Genomic DNA, 21,157 nt, shown 5'->3' on the forward strand with positions numbered 1-21,157 from the left:
TCGGTACATTATATCACCATCACACACATGCTTTTCCCCTAAAATATGTACTCTACATCAGTTCCACCCAATTGGCTTGTTTACATCTTCACTGAGGCCTTAGTAAGTTGGCACAAGAATTGTGTATGGCCTGGAAGTTTAATGTCATATGTGAACTGCAGTTTGTGTGGCCAAAGAGTATTGTCTCCACAGAACACCATTATGTTTTACATGGACTGCAGTTTTTAAAAGCACTGTTGTGTCACAAAGCAAGAAACATGCCTTTGTCATGTAGAAAAAACTACTTTTCTATATTAACCAAGTCACCTGTAAACTATAACCCCGCGGGGCTTAGTACTTAATATGTTAAAGTGGTGAATGCTAGATATAAAGGAAAAATATGTCCCCAAAGTGAACAAGTACAATAAACAGCTGCTGCTGTTTAGCTAAAGCTACATTTCATGTGAGCCATCCAGTTTTGTTTCTTTGCTTGGGAAAGCAATAGAATGTTAAATCAAAATGATTTCCTATTTGTTAAACATTTGAATAATTGGTGAAAGTATATTTTTGGAGGCTTTAGTAGAAAGGTAACAGCGACTAAATGCACATCCCAGACTGACTATTTACTACTCTCCTCCTAGGGGACACTTACTTGCTGCCTTGTGTGTGCAGCATCTCGCCTTCCTTAGGATGACTTGGATACGGGGCTCTGTAACATGTGTACTCTTTCACTCCGGATCAGGTGCTAAAGCACTGGGGACATTCTATGAGGTCAGTTCTTACCAGTAATAGTTATAGTGCAGCAGAAAGTTACTAGAAAAATCCAGTTCTGGATCGTAGGTTTCAGTTATGTCTGAGATGTGCTTTTTCTCACGGGCTGAATCCCACATAAAATGATGGAATTTTGCTTCCTCTTTATTTTTAAAATTCCTTCATTGTTCCCTGCTATAAAAGGAGCTTGAGTTAGTTGGTTGTTCAATGTGTCACCGTGGCATTGGTTGGACCAGAGGACCCTGTTAGTTTTCCTATTTCCAGATGTTCCAACTCTGTTTTCAGAACTTTCCACCGCGTTAATGCAATTTCGGTTGTCGTTCTTGGAGTTGGAAGATTTTTTCTGATATGTTTCAGTTTTTTTCCTTTCCAAGAATTGGAATCTGCTTCCAGTATAAGTCCTACTGCCTGATCAATCTGGTGTCTTGATTTAATTCTGGAGACAGCAGTTACTATCTACATACTGAGAAGAAAGATTTAAGATCATGAGGAAGACCCGGACTCTTCTGCACAGGAGGGAGGCTGTATTGGTCCTTTTGTGTTCTTAAAGATCTTACAGACAGCAAGTAATCTGACTCATGGAGAGCAGCAGTTCCCAGTCCATTATTGTAAGTAGATAGGTAGCTGTAGCGGGTCCGAATGAATGGGCAGGACTGCAGAATGACTTAGTGATGGATTTATTTTATGGAACACCCGTCTCCTTCGTGAAGCCAGTATAGTAAAGAAATAACACAACAGTAAAGTTTCTGTCTTGGTTCCCGGTCTTCAGGCTCTTTCCTTGGCGTCCTCCGGGCGTCCTCTCTCTGGTGTACTAGGACCGCGGATTGGGCTTGGCGTATAGGTGTTCTCAGGAATCCAAACAAACAAAAAAAAGTATGGAGGAGGGCTCGTGAATGCTCGTGCAGTAGGGAAGGGGAGTAAAGGAACCACCCCAAGCAAGTGACGCACTTGTAGACTGAGGGGTGATAGTACAGGGGTGAGGAATTAACCAACACAAGGACTGGTAGGGAGCTGGTACGTTTAACCGTCAGGTCTCTCCTGTCTCCCTACCCAGCCCTTGAACCGCTCTCGTACCTGTGTTAGCCTAACTCCTCCTGGAGCTTGAATGGGTGAAGCGTGTTCCCGATAGCTTCCTGGTTCTCCCAAGGTCTTCACACTTTCCGCAGCCACTCCTCTACTCGGCGTCCTTCTCGTCAGTTTCCGTTCTCCTTCTCGCTCCGCGTTCTCCATCTCTCGTTCCTGTCGTCCTCCGGTGTCGGAACACACCCTCTTCTGGATCTCGTCCTCTCTTGTTGTTCCGCCGACCATGACGTCGTCTCTGGGGGCGGAGTCCTCAACATCAGTGTTCTAATTAAAGGGACCATGTCCCATTTATGCTGGCGCTCTGTAGGTAACTTGCGAGGGACATAACCAGTCTTCCTGTTGTGGGGAAAGAAGAGGTGCGGTGACATCTTGTGCCTCCCACCAGTCCCTTGTCGGTTTCACTTCCTCCCTCGGAACCCTGGCCTTATAAAAGTAGCATTATCTCAGGCTTCTTCACAGTTGGTCAGTCTGGATTCTTTTGTTTTTTTCTGCTCTTGTCTACCAGATCCACAAAGGTTTTGGAAAGCCAGTGATATGGTGCCTTTTGTATCCAGTTCACCAGCTAATGATTGAAATCTTCTGTAAAACCAATCATAGCAGAAGTTTCACCAAAACTCTTTTTGCCCTTCCAGTCCGGCTTGACTCTAAACATTCCTACTAACCTCTATCCAAAATGGCAGAAGTCAGCTCCCCTCTCAGGAGAGCAAAGTCATCTTCCACATACATCCCTATAGAAATTAACTTCCACCCTCTCTTCCTGATCTAGAAAAAGATTCCCCGCCTGCTGTGGTCAGAGAGGATGTCTTAATGACTATCTTGGTGAAAGGCTTATCACAAGGGCCTCTTTTGGTGTTCTCTGGTGGAAAAGGAGGTTGTTGCTCTGGCCTTTTGTGATGCCATGGGTTATGTCCCCTCGTATATGGTTAATCAATGCTAAGTGTTTCAGTGTTGCACCGAGCAAACTTCCTGCCTGTAGAAGTTGGTGTATTGTTTTCTGCCGGGACACAATTTCATCCATAATTGTAATGCTAGTTACTGCTGTAGGAGAGAATTAAAAACCAGCAGAACAGATGCCGCCCCCCTGGCCAGGCATCTAGGCAGCACAAAGTATCATTTATAAAGGTTACCTTTCAACTTTAGATCCCAATAATACACAGATATCTGGTTTTCAAGATATTCCTGAAAAAAGTAAGAGACTGATTGAAGCAGCACTAATGTTTGAGGTATCCGTGACGTGAAGTGTTTGTACAAAGGTGTCCCAAACAACTGTCTTTTATTTCTGAGAGTAATTTGATAAACTGTAGTATATTCTTGTGCTTCTGATGTATTTGGTGACGTGCTTAGATGAAAACTACGTGTTGATTCAAGGAAAGCAAACTAATACTGTACCGCTGCCATTGGCTATTTGACACTTGATTATTCACATTAAGTGAAAAACAAAAACAAATAAAGGATACCATTGTTTATCTTAAAATGATCTTCTTGTTTCATCCAGCTCCAGAAATATATTTAGTCAAAGTCTAGGTCTAAGATTAAGAATCTCAAATGAGTTGTATGTCTTTATCAGACTTATTCTTGCTTATTCTAGTGAAAGCAATGACATCTTGATCATTCTTGAATCTTTTTTGATGGCTTCTGGCAATCTGATTTCTTTAAGGCAAGTGATTGAGGATCATCTCACACAGCCTATTATTCCAACATGATATCCCCACCGTCCAGTCAGGTGATTCTGCTACTTATTCACCAAGAGGAACAGAGATAATGGATCCCTTAGGGCTTCGTTTTACCTAATGCAAAATTTACAGTAACTTGATACAGGGGCATGAACAGTGGATTTGAAAATATCTTACAGTGGACTAGCTGTTTGGATACAACCTACGTTTAAATAAACAATAGACTACAGGAAATAGAAAAATTAAATATTAAAATTAAATTCTTTCTCTGCCAACTTCACGATTTTAGGGTTTGCATGCATGTCTTTTGCAGCATAACCAACGTTAAGCATGCAATGAGGAGTGATCATTCCTCCAAAACCCAATGACCCACCACTTCCAGTATGCATGCTTCTAAAAGCACCCTGCTATGTGGCGGAAGGACAAATATCAAAAACTATTTTGGTTGGGAGATTTGTTCTCTTATGAAAGGGGTAGGATTGGCAAAAAACTATGGTTTACAAGAATGATTAGACAAAGTTTATTTAAGATACTCCCATATGGTTTAAATGCCCAAGATGGGGAAATGGTCCCTAGCCTCAATTCAGCTCCTTCCTTAGAATTTCTGTCCACATATGTAATATTTGACGCAATGTTCTTGTCTTCGTTCCAGAAATGGGTGTTGGTTGACCATTTGCATACTAAAGAGAGACAGGTAATGCGTACAGTAGGACCTTCACAATCAGTTGCACCCGTTCTAATTTCATATAGTCGTTTCTTCTATCATCAAGGACTTTGAAAATAATATTTTATAGTCAGCCTCTTGGAACAGGATCAGGGGTGACTTCTGTATTTCTGATTTCCCATCAGATGTGTGTGGGAAATCAGCAAGGTGTATGTATACTAACAACACCTATGATTGTTATCTGATGCTTATGGGTTTTACATTAAGTTATATACAATGAAAACAACCAATATGTACTCAAAAGTGAATTTTTAAAAATGTAGATGGTGGAAGTATCAAAAGCCATGTTGAGACTGGCTAGTACCTCCCCCTTGTCAGCAGCATTAGGTTCTTTGCATAAGATATTCAAAAGAACTGTTTCAGTTGCTTGTGCTGAGCGATGCCAGGCCATTGTCCAGTGGTTGGTGAGTGCACTAGTGGTTATAAAACATGTTTTAAGGATCTGCACTTGGGTGAGAAGGTTAACGATGGGCTTGTAGTCCTTTTACAGTCTATGTTGGGTGCGGTATTGTTTGAGTACAACTTTGGTGTGCACTTGTTTAATCGTGAATAGAAATCTTAATAAGTGAAATAACTGGTTTCAGCTTGAACTATGGTCATGTGTGATATTTGTTCTCCAAAAGCTTTCACTTAAGATTGTGGTTTATGTGTTCCCTCTAAGAGTTTCTAAACTGCTTTTTATTGTCAATTTGTTATCTGTGTTGAAAATGTATAAGAGGCTATGCTAAGAGCCAGCTTAGGTTTTCAAAAGCAGTAAGCCAAACATAAGTGTATTTGATTGTGATATCTCTTTATAATTGTGCTACAGAGGGCTTGGAGTTAACTTGATGTACTCATGCGGATGTAAACAAGCAGTGGCAAAAACAACATAGCAAATGATAAGATCCTACCTCTCATGCCACACTGGTGCTAGATTGCGCATTTCTCAAACATTTTGCTTATTCTGTTGACATGCTTAACCTTAAGTTTATGCCGAAACTAGTGCTATAAAAGATAGCCATGCTTGTATTTATTGCATTGTTGTTGCTTTTATTTTTGTTATATTGTTTATAGTTTATTGATGGTGCGAATCAAAACACTAATTATTGTTTCTTTGTCTTTTAAACTTTTAGCCAAAGAGATCATTGGTCATGACAAGCATGCCATCTGAGTAAGTACTGAATACTGAATATGCTCAAGCCATTTCATCTGCTGTGGTATTAATGGCTTCTGATAACCCCGCAAACCGTCATTTCCGCGCCATCCCTTCACATTACCCCCTTGCACTTTTTTTTTACATATAATTTTGAACTCAAATTTGCTTTCTTGATATCTATATTTCTAGAACTGAATCCTTCTACAAAATTAGCAAACGCTCCAAACGGATTGACTTCCTTATTTTCCTTTGCAGTTGGTGGACTTGCGGGAGTTGTAGTTTTTAATCTTATAATTAATGGCAGTCCCTAGTTTCAAGCTACAAATTACAAGCTCACTTTTTGTTTTCATCTTATTACAATTTACACGTATGAATGAATGTTTTGAGCACTCTAATCAGCTCATCACAAAAACCACAAATAAACTAAGAGTGATAAAATATAACAACATTTTAAACCTGCATTTCGGTATCAGCCATTGTTGCCAGAGAGATGAACTAGAATAGGAAAGTTAATTTTTTTTCTGGAATTTAGGGAGGTTTTTTTCAGCCTGATTTGCTCCAGAAGATTATTGCAGTAACAGCGGCCAAGTGCCCTAAACATTGGCCTCCCACCGCAGATAGGCTGCAAGCTTTTTTGCAAGGAAGCTCGGTTCAGCTGGTTATAGGGCCGGGCAGGGAGTAGAGTTATATTTTCTTTAAAAGGTGCCAGGAGACACTCCTTCCTTACTTCTAAATGTATATATGTGCTACCTATATATCTTGACTCCAGCTGACTGGCAGTGGAGCGCTGTACAGGATCCAAGGCAGAGGCACAGTCAGCTAGGAATTGAAGCATAGTTGGTTTCTTGGAGCGAAAATAGACTGTTAGTGTTCTTTAAAGGGGTGTGTCTTCAGCTCTTTCCTTCGGTCCTAGAAAATAAGGTAAGATATTTGAACACAGCTGCGGCCTTCCTGGGAAACCAGTGAAGAAATATTCTGTCCTTGGTCACTTGGTGTACATGTTTGAGGTGTGAGGCAAGTATTCTGAAATCCCTATCTATAAGGCTTCCAGATAATCCTGCCTGGAGTTACTAACCTAGCCATCTAGGAAGGTTCTAAATCCATGGGGGAATTAATTAGATAATTTTCTTTACTACGTGAGATGTGCTCATATAGAAAAAAAACTCATTGTATTTTACCCTATTTTGGTGGATTAAATTGTTCATTGAGCGGTAATAGCAAAAGACCATCCCTTATTTAGGGATGGTCTTTCCTGCGAACAACTCCTGGACAGAACATATTGCTCACTCCAGGGGTAGGTTCTCAAAGGCAATCAACTCCATCCTCAGCTTACCGCGCCCTAAAAATACTGGCATTTTATCGGTAATTTTAAAGATTTATAAAGCCCAATGTATTCCGGTTGCTACATACGGAGCAGAGGTTTGGAGTATTGCTAAGAGCCGACCTATTCAATGTGGGAGAACAGATTTCTTAGAAAGACACTCTGTGTTACTATTTCCACCCCATAATATGTCTGTCATGAAGAACTGGGCATGAATTTTATTGAAGATTTTGTTCGTGCGCGCCCAGCTCTCTTCTGGCTTTCTATTTGGAAGAACCCTGCGGCATCACTTACAAGGGATATTATCACTGACTGTTTGAATTGTGACAAATGTATGGATATCCCTTGGCTCTCTGGAGTGTATAATAGTCTTTGCAGTATAAACAAAGGGAGTTTTTATTTATTATACTGCAAATGATCTCCCACATAAAAATGATTTACGACATTCGTTATATACTCTGTACAGCCGAGAAAGATTACACAGGGAATCTCTGAAGACAACTGTCTCCACTTATTTGACCCACGATCTTTTGATCTCACCTATGCCTCGCTATTTGACAATCCCGATGAGCTATTGGGAGCGAGGCTTATTATTTCGCCTTAGGGCTGGTACAATTAAAATTGCACTCTGCTTTCCCCTCGGCCAACCACAATGAACTCGATTTTTTGATTGTCAGTGTGATGGTCTGAGTGGACAATCTGTTTTGCATTTTTTATTTTTTTGTACATTTTATATGAAATATATTAAATGGTTTTTAACTCCGTATTTTAAAAAATGTAAGCCTATTAGCTTGGAAAATGCTTATCTAATGATATTAACTCTGGATGAGGATGAACTTATCTATCGCACTGGCACATTCTTGCGAATAGCTGTTCGAGCAAGACAGACGATGTTTGATCCATGAATCTGGTCCCCTTATATGTATCCTGGGAATTGTATGATGTTTTCTATTTACTGCTGTGCCTTTTATGTAATTGTACTGTTGTGGATACTTGGATATCCGAATAAAGTTCTTTTGAATTGAACTGAATTGGTAATAGCAAAGTGAGTAGATCAATGCTCCATAGGTTTGCTTTAATTCCAAACAGAATATTTTCTTTTTTGCTCCAATTAAGTTGGAGGAGTTACTTTTCATCCAAACATTGAAAAAGTGCCTTCATGGTCATCTGTACAACAGATCTGCGCGTCAATGGCGTACAACTATAATTTCAAATTGTAGTGTCTTGTGATGTTCATTAGTGGCATCAGATATATTTGAAACAAACAGGGAAATAGGAGGACGCCCTAGGGACATAAATGCACTCATTTGACCTATATGCTGAGTTGAACCACTTTTCACTCTGGCAACATTTTGTGGATGCCCTACCAAAATTCCATTGTCACTGTTTCAAATGCTACTCAAAGATGATGGAGGATCAGCAAGCCAGTTCCAATATATTCTTGAGATATTGTCAAAGATTTGTGTGTTAACCAAAGTACACAATGCTTGCAGGATAATCACATTATATTTACAGCTGTGATAATTATGTTTTACTGAACCTTGACTCATCCTGCACTGGTTCCTTTCAAATAGGCCTTGACTACTAATCTACATCTATTCATAAAGAGGCCCAGAAGAACAACTTTCCATCAAATATCGAGACTCCTCTCTGGTCCCTCTTCCAGCTTTGAATACATTGGTTGTCTGATATGGAAGGCATCGTGGCGGGTGGCTATGACAGATGCATATGCCAAATATAAAGACCGCAGGGGGAAAAAAGGTCCAAAGTATGTTCCGGTCTAGGAATCAGGGAGACTTAACTGGATGAACCCTTCTAACTCTAGTATCTATCTTATCTTCAGTACCTATTGTTCTGTAGGATGTGTGTGTTGAACTCATTAGCTTTGGTTGCTAGGGCCAGATAAGTGATTTAACTCATGAGGATGGAACTGTAGCCTGCTTCCCAGTTACTACAGAACATACTTGGCTTGGGTCATTCAGCACCCTTCTACTCTTGTTTGTCAAGAACCAGGTGTCTTTTACACCCAGGATGTGGCATAGCTCCTCCTTGAGCTTCCCAGGCATTTCATGTGATAGTGTATTGCTCTTCCTGCCTGAGAGTATGGACACCTCAAGATTTTTGTAGGGGTGTTGATGGGTTCATAACCTAGCTGATGAACAACCCCAATCAGAAATAATATGAGTTAAAGGCTTCCCTATCGAAATATACATTGTATCTTAGTTGTCCATTTGTCATACGTGTGGCATATTTTGTGTTTTTCTTGTTATAAGTTTCTTCCCTCAGTTAAAAGTCTTGATTCTTGGAGTATTCTGGACATTACTGAGATCTAAAAAGGTATTCACCAAATGTAAAATATCCTTTAAGTGGAAAGAACATGCTGGTGTCTCCATTTCAGGTCTTGTGTAAAATGTATTTATTTAGTTTTTTTAAAGCAGTAGCTGTCATGTTGTGCTAACTTAGAAACACCAAGATATGCATAAAAATATTCAAAGAGAAACCAAAACAGTCCACAAGTTAAGCGCAGGCCATCAGAAAACATTGAGACAAAATCCTGTGCAGTTGTCTTCATACTAGTGTTACATTATTAAACATTAATGGTGGGCTTGTGAATTGCTTGAAGCAGACTGAGATGGTTGGGTTGGAGAAACATGATATGCATGGCTAACCTCGAAAAGAAAGGTATGTCAGTAGTGGGCAGTTGAACCAAACAACTGGTCTTGCATTGACTGAGTCATCCGAAGGGGAGTGCAAGCCCAAAGAAGCAGCAGCAACTGGGAGAAGACTGTAACATCCTCTGGCAGTTGGATATTGCATAGGGGCTGGTGTCATCAAGCAAGAGTTACCTGACTGAACCTGTTCCTTTCATCCATTGCTGTGTCATGATTGAAAGGCCTTCGGCCTCTGATAATGCATATACAATATTTGATATATTTTTTAATTTAAGGCATGAGAATGCGGCTGACTTTTGGATAGGGATAACACCTCTTGTGTTTTTCTTGTCTGGTGGGGCTACTCATTGGTATTTTCCTGTCCTCCATTTTGCTTAGACAAAAGTCCTTCTCTGTGAACTTGAATGACTCAGTCTCTTCTGGAGCTAAAACTCCAAACATCCAGGAAAGTCAAATTCTAGCCAAATAAACCATTCAGGCTATTGCTGTCACTCGTCACTAATATTTTTAGTTTTACCATCTCGAATTTAAACAAGCAAGCTCTTGTAGCCAGGATCACCAAACCTGTCCTCTTTCAACTGTACACATGCAAACCCACTGTTCCCCCGTAGGGCTTTTCACCAGGCTTCCCAATCCCTGGATTATATCACACCTGGATATGATAATGCTTAGCGCGCTGGTCTAACCAAACACATTCAAATATGTTTGTTACTGTGCCTTACGTTTGATTAAATGACGCCCATTATGCCTATATTTTTATTTGTTTTACTCTAACAATTGTCATCTCTCGGCTATCCTTGATATGATGCTGTCTACTGTTTTTCTTTCTACAGCACTCCAGTAACAGTGCATACTTACCAACCTTAAGTACATACATAAAATATTGTCCAAGATCAGTATCTCCTAGTAAGTTCACAGTTGATAGAAGTCATATTTTAATACAGCATTACTATGAGAACATGGACCATAGTGATGTGCAGACACTGAAGTAGTGAATGAGATAAAGGAAAGCTCTCATACTAGTGTTAAAGATAACAGGAAGTAATCTTGGTGAAGCCCAGGAGGGTCGGACGTAAAATGTACTTTGAATTATGGAGGAGGAAAACCATGTTGCTGTTGTACTTTGACACGCTGATAATACAGTCATAGCTTTTGTATTTTGTGGAGGATCAACAGGAGATGTTGCTGTGGTAGAAGAGGTGATTGCATTTCTCATTTGTATTTATTTGTTTGATAAATAAATATTTCAGAATATTCTAGGTATTTATCTGGGAGAATGCTAAATTGGTCACGTCCCACATTTTATACAGTTTATTAGCGTATTTGCTGACATCGGTCGGGGTACGATGTAAGCGGCTATAGTCATGATTTTATACCTCTTTACTTTTTGTCATTAGTCATGTAGGGATAAAATGACAATTTGTGTGCTACATACTTTCTTTTTTGGTTATTCTTGTTGCCAAACTGTTGATTTAGTTTTTCCATCTTTATGGCTGTTGAGGTGCCATGGTTTCTGGCTGCTATGATTCGATAACTTACCCTGAGTGCTTCAATGGTAATGGTGCTTTTTGATGGGTAGTCAGTGAATTGGAATATCATTACATTAAATAGATCTTTGAAAGAGTATTACAATGTGCTGGTTACCATAAATTCTAGGAGTGCGGGGAGGTGGGGGTTAACGTGTAGCTTGGTGCTTTCAATAGAGTGAGCCTGCACACTCCTTACCTTTTCTGATTTTTACAATTTCTTAAAGTTAAAAGTTTAATATCACTACTTTTTCAATGCCTCTTCCTCCATGCCCTTACATCTCTGTTTCTCTGTCTTTTTCCACCTCAAGTCCTTGTGCTACTTTCAGTAGATGTGACTGCAGTAGAAAGTCACTGTTGTAGCTTTGTAGATGCGAACTTGTTTTTCTTTTGCATTTGACTAGGCAAAATGATTTCTAGTTTGGGAAACCTGAGATTTTTCATCTTCAAGTATGTTTCATAATTTAGCTACAATTGCCTTTGAAGGAGTTGGATCTTTTGCGTGCATTCTCCTTCTGCTATAATTCACCATACCCCTAATACCTCTAAGAACCAGGTCCTGTTACTGAACTCTCCCCCACTGCCCTTATAGCCTTCTGCTGCCCTCTTCCAGACGCCTACATAGATAATCCATTACCTTTGGGGTGTGTTTTCTGTTTGGTGTGGACTGCCAATTTCGTTTTTCACTATTACAAGGCTACCTTTGTAAACTGGTTACCGAGGCTTAGTTTATTTTCTGGTTCCAGTACCCACTGACCCCCACTCTGCCTATTCCTTACATTTGTTTTTTACATTTGCTGCCCTAGTGTGGCAATGCATTTCATGAAAAGGAATATAAAGTAGGGTTTCCATGTGTTGGTTAAAGAACCTAAATGGGGTTATAAATTAAAAACAAGCATTTACAATGCAATGGTTTCGCCTTTTGAAAAGTTTGAGCTATTGGCATTGTAAATGACAACATTTTTATTTATGTGTTAGTTTTGAAAACAGATAAATAATTGGCATTGTCATTTACAGTGCCAATAGCTTAATCTCTCGCAAATGCACACACAAACACACACAGAGAGCCCCACATGAAATCAAAATGCTGTAGAATGCACTTGGTGGTGAATAAATGCATGTGCTGTCACCGACACACGGCTGTATATCTGTCCCTGTCTCCTTGGTGGGGTCTCTCTGATCCGGTATTGTGAACACAGCCGCTCCTGGCAGGTTTGAGCTATCAGCCTGGCGTCCCTAGATGGCATCGGGGAGGAGGTTGAGACAGTGGACGGGGGTGGGACACAGGGCTACCAGGTCGAACGGTGCATACAGCATCCTCAGGAAGGGGCCTGGAGCGCAGTGGGGACAGGCGCCTGCAGCAGCTGCAGCGCACAGAACGTTGGAAACACTGACTCGTGCTGTGGCACTCTAGAACAGAAGCGTGTTAATGCATCCTCAATCAGGCGGGGTGTGTGCTGGCTATATTTAGAGGGACGAGTGACAACTAATTACAGACCAAGCGACTCCCAGCCGGCAAACATGCCTGGTGTGACAGGCAAAATGTGGACACAGCTATCTTCTCGCTTGTACACTCACGTTAGTAGGTCAAATAATAAAAAAAAAAAATTAGGTAGCTGTAATGGGGTAATGATTTATTGGGAGACTATTGCGATGGGAGGGGGAGCCATAACACTGAGAATATCAACAAGTCAAAATGCGACAGATTCAAGTTTTATTAATAAGCCCCGGTCATGACTAGTAGGATATCTCAAAATGTTGCAAACTCATTGAGCGTTTCTTGCCTCTTATGCGGACAATAAACTTTTAGCAGAAAAAGACACTGATCCAATCAAGTAGACCAGGGGAAAACACGGTCACGGAGCCCATAATCTAAAGATGTAAACCAGATAAATTATTATTTTGGGTTAAAAGGGCTCCCAATAATCAGGAAAATCGCAGTTGTCTCCGAATGACATGAATAAACAGCCCCTCAGTATAGAACTTCCTATTTGAAACCGGTGTGCAGCAGTCCTTCACCCATGCCGATTGCAGATCAAGTTAAGTCTATTACAATGCGGGGCTAGACAGTGAAGAGTGCCCCATGTGCAGGAATGAATGAAACACAAACAAGCCTCTTCTGTCAAACAACCACAAAATATATGGCATGCACGTTAATCGGGACAGGGCTAATGTGTGCACGGGCCAATGAAGGCTTCCAGGATCAGGATTGCAAACCATTGCTCCCCCTTCAGAAGTCAGCCCAGCACGGCTACCGCTGCCGAAGAGATGAAACCGTCACATTGTGCGGGAGCAGACCGCAAACCCTCCTAGTCACCGAAACGTGTAAACCATTAGCCCCACAGGGAAGGCTTTGAGAGACGGCATCAGTAAATGACGCTTAGGTAACATGCGAAGGACGAGTCGAAATCCAGCGATGTGCACACATGGGGGAATAACACACAGCAAAGGCAGCGACCCACTGTAATAAAACCCGGAGAATTTTCATTTTGTAGGCGACTACATTGTCTCTATTCTGCTGTGGTATCAACAGCTAGGAGGCCACTAAAGCCAATAACGAGCCAGCGTGATGCAGCACGTTGGAGCACACGCCCCCTGCAGGTTCTTTCATCACCTGCCCAAAAAGACAACAGAAGGGACGCACAACACTGACATGTGTGCAGGACACATAATAACAATGCCATGGCTACACACACAGACAGACACACACTGCAGGGGGGTGCTCTCATTCCAGCTGACAACCATGCATTCACTGAGCCGCATTTGCTGCTCATGCACGGTTGTATGAATCTTTTACAACAATCTTTGTATTATTTATTCACGGTTCGGCATCTCTGCTTCTTACCGGCCAGCCCGCCGCCGCCGCCCTCGCCGTGGCCCTTCCTCCGCTGCAGGATGAAGTACGGGTTGGCCCTCTCCGTGAACCACAGGGCGTTCGCCAGCAGCACCTCCTCGGGATTCACCCACATTTTTCCGGGGTGCAGTAACGACCAACAAAGGGAGCCGCTGCTGGTGTCAGAGGGACACCCGCATCAGTACCGCGAGGCGAAGCCACCTAGCCAACCTCGTTCAACCTGGAACAGACAGAATCAGCACCGCGGGCGCCGCGCATCCTCCGGGTGACCCCAAACACCACAGCACGGATCTCGCTGGCGGAGCAGGGACGCTGTGTGCACCAAGGAAGCGGCCGGGAGCGCAGGCAGCAGAGGGGGCGGGCCCGGCCGCAAACACAGTGACATCAGCTCGGCACAGGGAGGAGGAGGAGGCGGGCAGGGCTAGGTGCTCCGGTGTTGTGCTCCTCGTCCTCGCAAGGAGCCCCGCCTCCGTGGCCCCCTTGCTTGGGTTGGGTTTCACCTGCCACAGGGAATTCTTCAGCCAGCCTTTCGCGGAGCTTTACGATAGGGCTGCGAAATTGCCATAACATAATAAACACGTGTCTGTGCCATACTGCCCTTATGTGGAGAAGCAGACTGGCGCGTGCATGCGTAAAATATCCGCCATCAGCGCGTGAACCAGGGAAGCGGATAACGCTGCAGGGCTCTCCCGCTTCTGATGCCGCCGGGCACCCTCAGCTCACGGGAGCCCGGCAGAGCGCCCGCCATGGTTGTTCTCCTGTCTCCCGGACTGCGGGGGCGGGACTTCCGGCCGGCTGCGCAGGGATTGGCCGGCCGTAAGAAACAGACAGCACGGCCGGACCAGCCCACCCCGCCATCAGTGTGTGAACCAGGGAAGCGGATAACGCTGCAGGGCTCTCCCGCTTCTGATGCCGCCGGGCTCCCTCAGCTCACGGGAGCCCGGCAGAGCGCCCGCCATAGTTGTTCTCCTGTCTCCCGGGCTGTGGGGGCGGGACTTCCGGCTGGCTGCACGCTGCAGGACTCTCCCGCTTCTGATGCCGCCGGGCTCCCTCAGCTCACGGGAGCCCGGCAGAGCGCCCGCCATAGTTGTTCTCCTGTCTCCCGGGCTGTGGGGGCGGGACTTCCGGCCGGCTGCACAGGGATTGGCCGGCTGTAAGAAACAGACAGCACGGCCGGACCAGATTCGGGGGCGTTCCCGGCGTCGCGTGACGTCGGCAAAAGCCAAAGAATCTCGGGAACGCCCCCGTGTCTGGTCCGGCATTGACGGACGCCTCTCTGTTCCAATGGCTAGCCTCCATTTATGGAGCTAGCCAATGGGACAGGGGGGCGTATTCCAGAGTCCTTACTGTAATCAACAGATTTCTCTGGAGGCGGAGCCTAATGGCTCCGTCCCCCAGCGAAACCTAAAAAGTATGTATTCATTTGTAATGTGACTTTTCTGTCTTTGTTCCCTTTAATTATCAGTCATGGATTATTCAGGCTGCCCTATATACAATCAAAAGTGCTTTCTATTTATATTTGCTGTTCGAAGTATGCACAGATAAGTGCTGAAAATACGGCTTTAGGTGGCTGCTTATTTTTTTACCGTCTGGGACATCGAAATAATGAGCTGGCAACCCTAATCATAAGACTGGAAGTTTGTTGCAAGATCAGCCCATTATTTATTTCCTCCACCCTCTATCCCTGTTTACTGCCATAATAGCAATAGTTTAACACATCTGAAAACCTATGCCACCGTCAATAACATGCTGAGTTACTTCAAATGTCTGGGAATGCTCCCTGCATTCAGACAACTCACTCCTCATTCTTGCCCTTCACTTTCATGGCCACCCTGCTCTCACAGCGATCACAATGCACTCACACTGATCTCGATGCACTCACACCATTCACCCACTCACCCTGCACTCACAGTAATCACTCTGCACTCCCAATGGACTTGCACTGTTCACCCTATACCTCCCCCTGTAGTCACACGCGCACACTACTCACCTTTGACGTGTGACACTTCACTCACCTGTACCCCTCACTTCACAATCTGCAATCTCACTCAAACAAGCCCATCACTAACCATACATTCATTTGTCCCACTCTGCACTTACATCTGCACCCAAATTCATATGATCGCCTCATTCACCCTGCAGTCACTCCTCTTACCCTACTCTCACACTGTCGCATCTTTCACCGTGCACTCACATGGGCACTCCTGCCACCGACAGAGCGCAGAGGGTTCATGTGCCTGCTACAAAGAACGTGTCCCATGCAGATCACAGAACTGAGTGTGTGTAAACTATGAGTAGCGCCGTTAAAAAAAATGACATTTTTGTCAGAAAGTGTCATAGAGAGATGAGTTGCATTGTTGGTGAGTGGTAGTGTGGGAGTTCATGGAGAAGGAGGGAATGGGGGGGGGGGTGCCAAAAAAGACTGTTGCGCTGTGTGAGACCTGTGCTAGGGCCAGCCCTGGCTGGGAGTGTTAGTCCCCCTAAAAGTTCGGGTCTAGCTGCAACCCTGCTCCCCACTCTATTCTCAGCTTATCATTTTGGGTGGACCCTTCCAATAGTTGTGGCCTGGCTTGCTACAACAGCACAGTAGACATTGGGGTGACTTTCAAAAACATCTTAGCTAGAGCCTTCTATCTGTGTAACCTTAAGCACTTCACGCTGTCTACGGAGTCCATAAGTTTGCTGCCTGTGAAGTCATTTCCTTCTAGACCCTGATTGTGGTTCATAAAGCATACATAGCAGTTACCACAGGCAGCATCATCAATTGGCTCCCTTTTCACCTGCCACTCCGGTATCCATGGTTGGCCTACCAAAATTACCAAAAACTTTTTTATGAAAGTTCTTCCATCTTTCAAGAATTAGTACCTGTTAAACATGGCTTTTACAGTTGGTTTCCCCCCAGATTTATTGCTTTGTGGCCTTTTGTTTCTGACCGGTTTATGTTGGTTTTATGACTCTGGGCACTTTACCACTGCTAATCAGTGCTAAAGTGCATGCGCTCTCCCTGTACATAGGAATGTATGGATTGGTGTTTTCCTAATTGGCTGATTTGGTTTACCAGTCAGTACCTAGTACAGTGCACTGTGTGTGCCCAGGGCATGTAAATCAAATGCTGCTAGTCGGCCTGCAGCACTGATTGTGCCATCCACATTAGCAGCCTGTGAATATAACTCGGGCCTGCCATTGCAGAGCCTGTGTGACGTCTGGTACTGCCATGTCGACTTGTCAAGTGCACACACTTGCCAGTCCCTAACCTTCCTTTTTCTTACATGTTAGTCACCCCTAAGGTAGGCCCAAGGTACCCCTGTGCTCAGGGTGCAGTGTATGTAAAAGTTAGGACATGCCCTGGTGTGTGAGGCATGTCCTGATAGTGAAATGCTACCAATTTCGTTTTTCACTATTACAAGGCTACCTATTCCCATAGGATAGAATGGGGAGTTTGCTTATACCATCCTATAAACATAACTACCCCTGGGAACAAGGTAGGAGTAGGAAAATAAAGTTTAGTATGCCTGAACTCAGAATGTTAAAATGCATCTTATGGTGATTTTTACATTCTGTGTTTAAAAAATACCGATTTTAGAAAGTCGATAATTTCTTGCTTAGCCATCCAGTGTGCCTCTGCTAGGATGTGTATTGACTGCCTGGCTTTGGCGAGACAGATGCTGGGTATGTGCAGTGGCTCCAGAGAGTCTGGATGAGTCAGCACTAGGCTTAATAAGCCATGTCTGCATTTGGAGTGGTGGGAGGAGTAGCACCTGCACCAGAATAGGGCTGTGCCTGCCTTCCACAATGATGGCTCCGCCTCCCTATGCTGTATCTAGAGCCAGGGCTCACACTGACAATAGAGGTTGTTGTGCACTTGCAAAGTGCCCCACAGAACTGGTTTGGACTGGGCTCAGAGCCCTGGGCCAGGCGAGAAGAAAGACATTTACTATATAAAAAGAGGGCTCCAGACCCCAGGCTTTTAGATCACTTCTGGAAAATCAAGAGGAACCTTTGCCAAGGAGAAGAGCTGGAGAAACTGAGTAGGAGTACTGCCCTGTGATGTTTGCTGACTTTGGTTGGCCTGCAGTGTCTACTTTCTGCCAAGGAAAGGGAAAAGGACTTTGCTGTTTGCTGTGTCCCCTGCTTGAGGAAGCCCTCCATGGGCTTGAAGAAGAGCTTGCCTCCTGTTCTGAAGTCTGAGGGACACAAAGACTTAACACCCTGCTCTCCTGAACTTCCTTGCTGGGAGTTCTGACCTGCCAAGAGGTGCCTGTAGCTTTTCTGGGCCTCTGGAAGTTGTTCTGGCTGTGGGATTTGGCAAGGCCACGCAACAAGGAGAAGCGTGACACATCCGTGCCTATTTCTGACGCATCGCCGAAGAAACCGACATCACCTGCCTGCGGCTCGAGAATTAGACGCACGCCGTATTGGTCTCTGAAGTCCGAGATCACTGCACTGATTCCGATGCAAGCCTTGCTGCGTGGCTGAAAGAAACCACGCATCTTTCCAGATCATCACAGCGACGTGCCTGGTCTGTCGCACCATTGGGGGACGCAATAAGAAATCAACGTATCAAACACCTCCCCACGCAGTAAGAAATCGATACATCATCTACTCTCCGGTAAGGAAGCGACGCATCAACTCCCCTGCGCAGCAGTAAGGAATCAATGCATCACCTCCCCCAGAGCAAGGAACTAACGCATCACCTTCCCTGAGTGTAAGGAACCAACGTATCATCTTCCCTGAGGCCCTTTTTGTTTGTGTGTGCAACCCATCCAAGGTAGTTTGTGTGAAAAGTGTTGCATCTGCAATTTGCTTTGAACTGAACTATTTATACCATTTTAAAGTCATATTGTTATTATTGTATTGTGGATTTTTGTTGTTTGGTCTTGCTTGGTTTAGATAAAGATTACTTATTTTTCTAAACTGGGGTGGTGTCCATTTGCAGTGTCTTCACTGTATTACTGAATGTGTTCACAAATGTTTTACACACTGCCTCTGAGATACGCCTGTCTCAGCAGGGGTATTCTAGAAGTGTATCCCCCTTACCCTGACTAGAAGCAACAGTCCCTATTTGGACAAAAGTACCTACCTCTGCCAACTAGAGGCCCCCATTTCTAACAATATCCTAAAATTATTTTCCAGTACATCTCTGAACAGAACATAGCCTCCTGATGTCCGTATTCTACCGAAAAACAAAAACACCTATTCTCTGCTTATTATAATACATAGGCATTCAAACCACCAACTGGTCTGTTGTCTGCCTTTATTAAAGCTTCTGATCTGACCTTCAGTGGTCTTAATCAGTCTTTATTTTTTCTGTCTTAAACCTGTAGAGTACTAAGCAGGTTGTGTGCCAAAACATAAACTGAATATCAGCACAGTGACGCGGGTCTGGCAGAGGCTTCTCAGCAGCGTTCTGAATGCAGCAGTTTGGGCGTCTGGCTTCAAGTCGTGACCACCTTCTGGGCTTTGACGGCATCAGCAGTAGGTGTGCCTCGCAGGATGTGGCATGTCATGTACCTCCACTCTGGTGAATCTCGTATGTGGCTGCCCTGTAATGTGGTGGTGTCACAGTCCCTCCTTCCAAATACAGAAATAGGAGGCTTTTGATGGCTTTGAGATGCTTTATGGCAAGGACAGCTAAGTCTGATTTAGTGCTAAGGGCTATATTGTCACAGCAGCCAATCAGTGCTTAAGCACAGAGTGACTTAAGGTAGCCGCTTTCACTTCAGAGCTGCGTATTTCATTTGGCACACTCTGCGTCAGTGACGGACTAGCCACTCAAGCAGTCAGCACATTAAGCACCCTGCGGTAGGCATCACGTGTTTGCAGGACTCTTCTTCCGCAGCAGGGACTGCTCGGTCACGGGCCGGGCTGTGCTGCAAAGTCAAAAAAGTCCTGGCAAAAATAATAAATTCAGCCCCCTTGTGCAGATGTGCTAATGTGTGCTAGAGCCAGTGACGTGTCAAATCCAGCCTCCTGTGGCACCAGCCTCCAAGAGCATTGCCCGCTTGCCCGGCTGGCCAGTCTGGCCATGGGCATGGGTTGGTTATGCCTCAGTAAAGTCAATCATAATCATGGTCAATAAACAGATGTCGCAGGGGAAGCCAATTCCTTTTTCAGTTAGGCAGTCTGATTGTACACACATGAGCAAGTGCCAAAACTGCGACAATGGTGATGACAGCAGGAGCTTCTCAGTCCTGCTCCATGAATGCTGTGTTCCCCTCAATGAGTTCAATGACTGGCTCCCAGTCTACAATACCAGTCACGCTAGTTTTGAGACTGTTGGACGGACCACACGACCAGGGTCAAATGCTTATGTACACAATAGGAGTCCGCTCCTTCTGTAAGGTCAGTTCATGTCACTTTTCCCTTTGACTAAGGCAGGATAAATAGTGGTCAGCTGTCAGGTTTCACCACCTCAAGGCCCGTTACACTGCAGGAACGAGGAATGGTCCAGTCCTCTACCCGCACCCAAATGCTGCACACTGAAAGAAACACAATGTGCAAACACAAGAGCACAGGGAGAGGGTGGGAGAGAAATAAAAAATGGAAGAGGAAACCACTGGACCCTTGAAGGATAGCTCGGGACCTCCTGGGATAACCGACTTCACCTTACGTGTGCACCTAAACAAAAGACACATATAGTCTAGAGATCCTTTCTTTATACTACCCCACTCCTTCCCATGACCATGCCCTATCCAAACAACCAATAATTGACCTCCTTACGTGCTCATAAAAGGCGGTGCTGTCTTCAAGTGAGGTATTCCGTCTTGACTCTGTGGTTTTCACGATGTTCCAGGCAGTAAATAATAATGTGAAAAATACTCCTCACCCATTTCAGTAGGGGGAAAAAGTCATAATTCTGACATTAAAAAAAACCCACTTATCTTTTACATAACGAAGGAGCATACAACTCTCCTTTGTAACCAACACCTAAACCGGAACAGCAACCAGGAAGCTAAAGGGCCCAAATCCACATAAAGATGAGGAGAAGGCACAAAGTCCAGGAAGTAAATGCTGACAGCCAATCATACACACCGCTCGTGCACCATCACAATGCAGCTATCCTATGCCAAGTGATGCCGATCGAAGGGAGACAGCTTCTTTCTTCGATACCGGCAAAAGTCTAACAAACGGCAGGATACCGCGAGGCAGAGATAAGGAAAGGAAAGAAAAGGGAAAAGGGGGGTTAGCGAAGGCCAATAGCGGAACCTAACGAAGGCAAAAATGCTCACAAGCCCGTGAGCACTAGCACAGAATACCCAGCTTGATTCCACAACAATTCAGGACCCACAGGAAGCGGAAAAATGAGCGAAATCCGACATGGAAAAGAAACCAAGCAAAGAAAGGAAGGACTTCAGTGCTTTTAAGCCGCAACTGGAGGAAGGTAAGTCACATGACAAGGAAGGACATGGTCATGAAAAG

The 21,157-nt window shown here is 44.2% G+C and overlaps 1 protein-coding gene across 1 annotated transcript in view; it reads left to right on the forward strand.

Annotated features, from left to right (window-relative positions):
* Nucleotides 1–21,157, forward strand: part of MCPH1 (microcephalin 1) — a 1,506,891-nt gene that overhangs the window by 486,086 nt on the left and 999,648 nt on the right. Inside the window, exon 10 of the mRNA XM_086926418.1 lies at nucleotides 5,343–5,380. Within this exon, the coding sequence (XP_086782544.1) occupies nucleotides 5,343–5,380 (38 nt within the window). The remainder of the gene's footprint in view (nucleotides 1–5,342; nucleotides 5,381–21,157) is intronic.

The sequence above is a fragment of the Lissotriton vulgaris genome, chromosome 6 (assembly GCF_964263255.1).
Source record: "Lissotriton vulgaris chromosome 6, aLisVul1.2, whole genome shotgun sequence".
NCBI lineage: Eukaryota > Metazoa > Chordata > Amphibia > Caudata > Salamandridae > Lissotriton > Lissotriton vulgaris.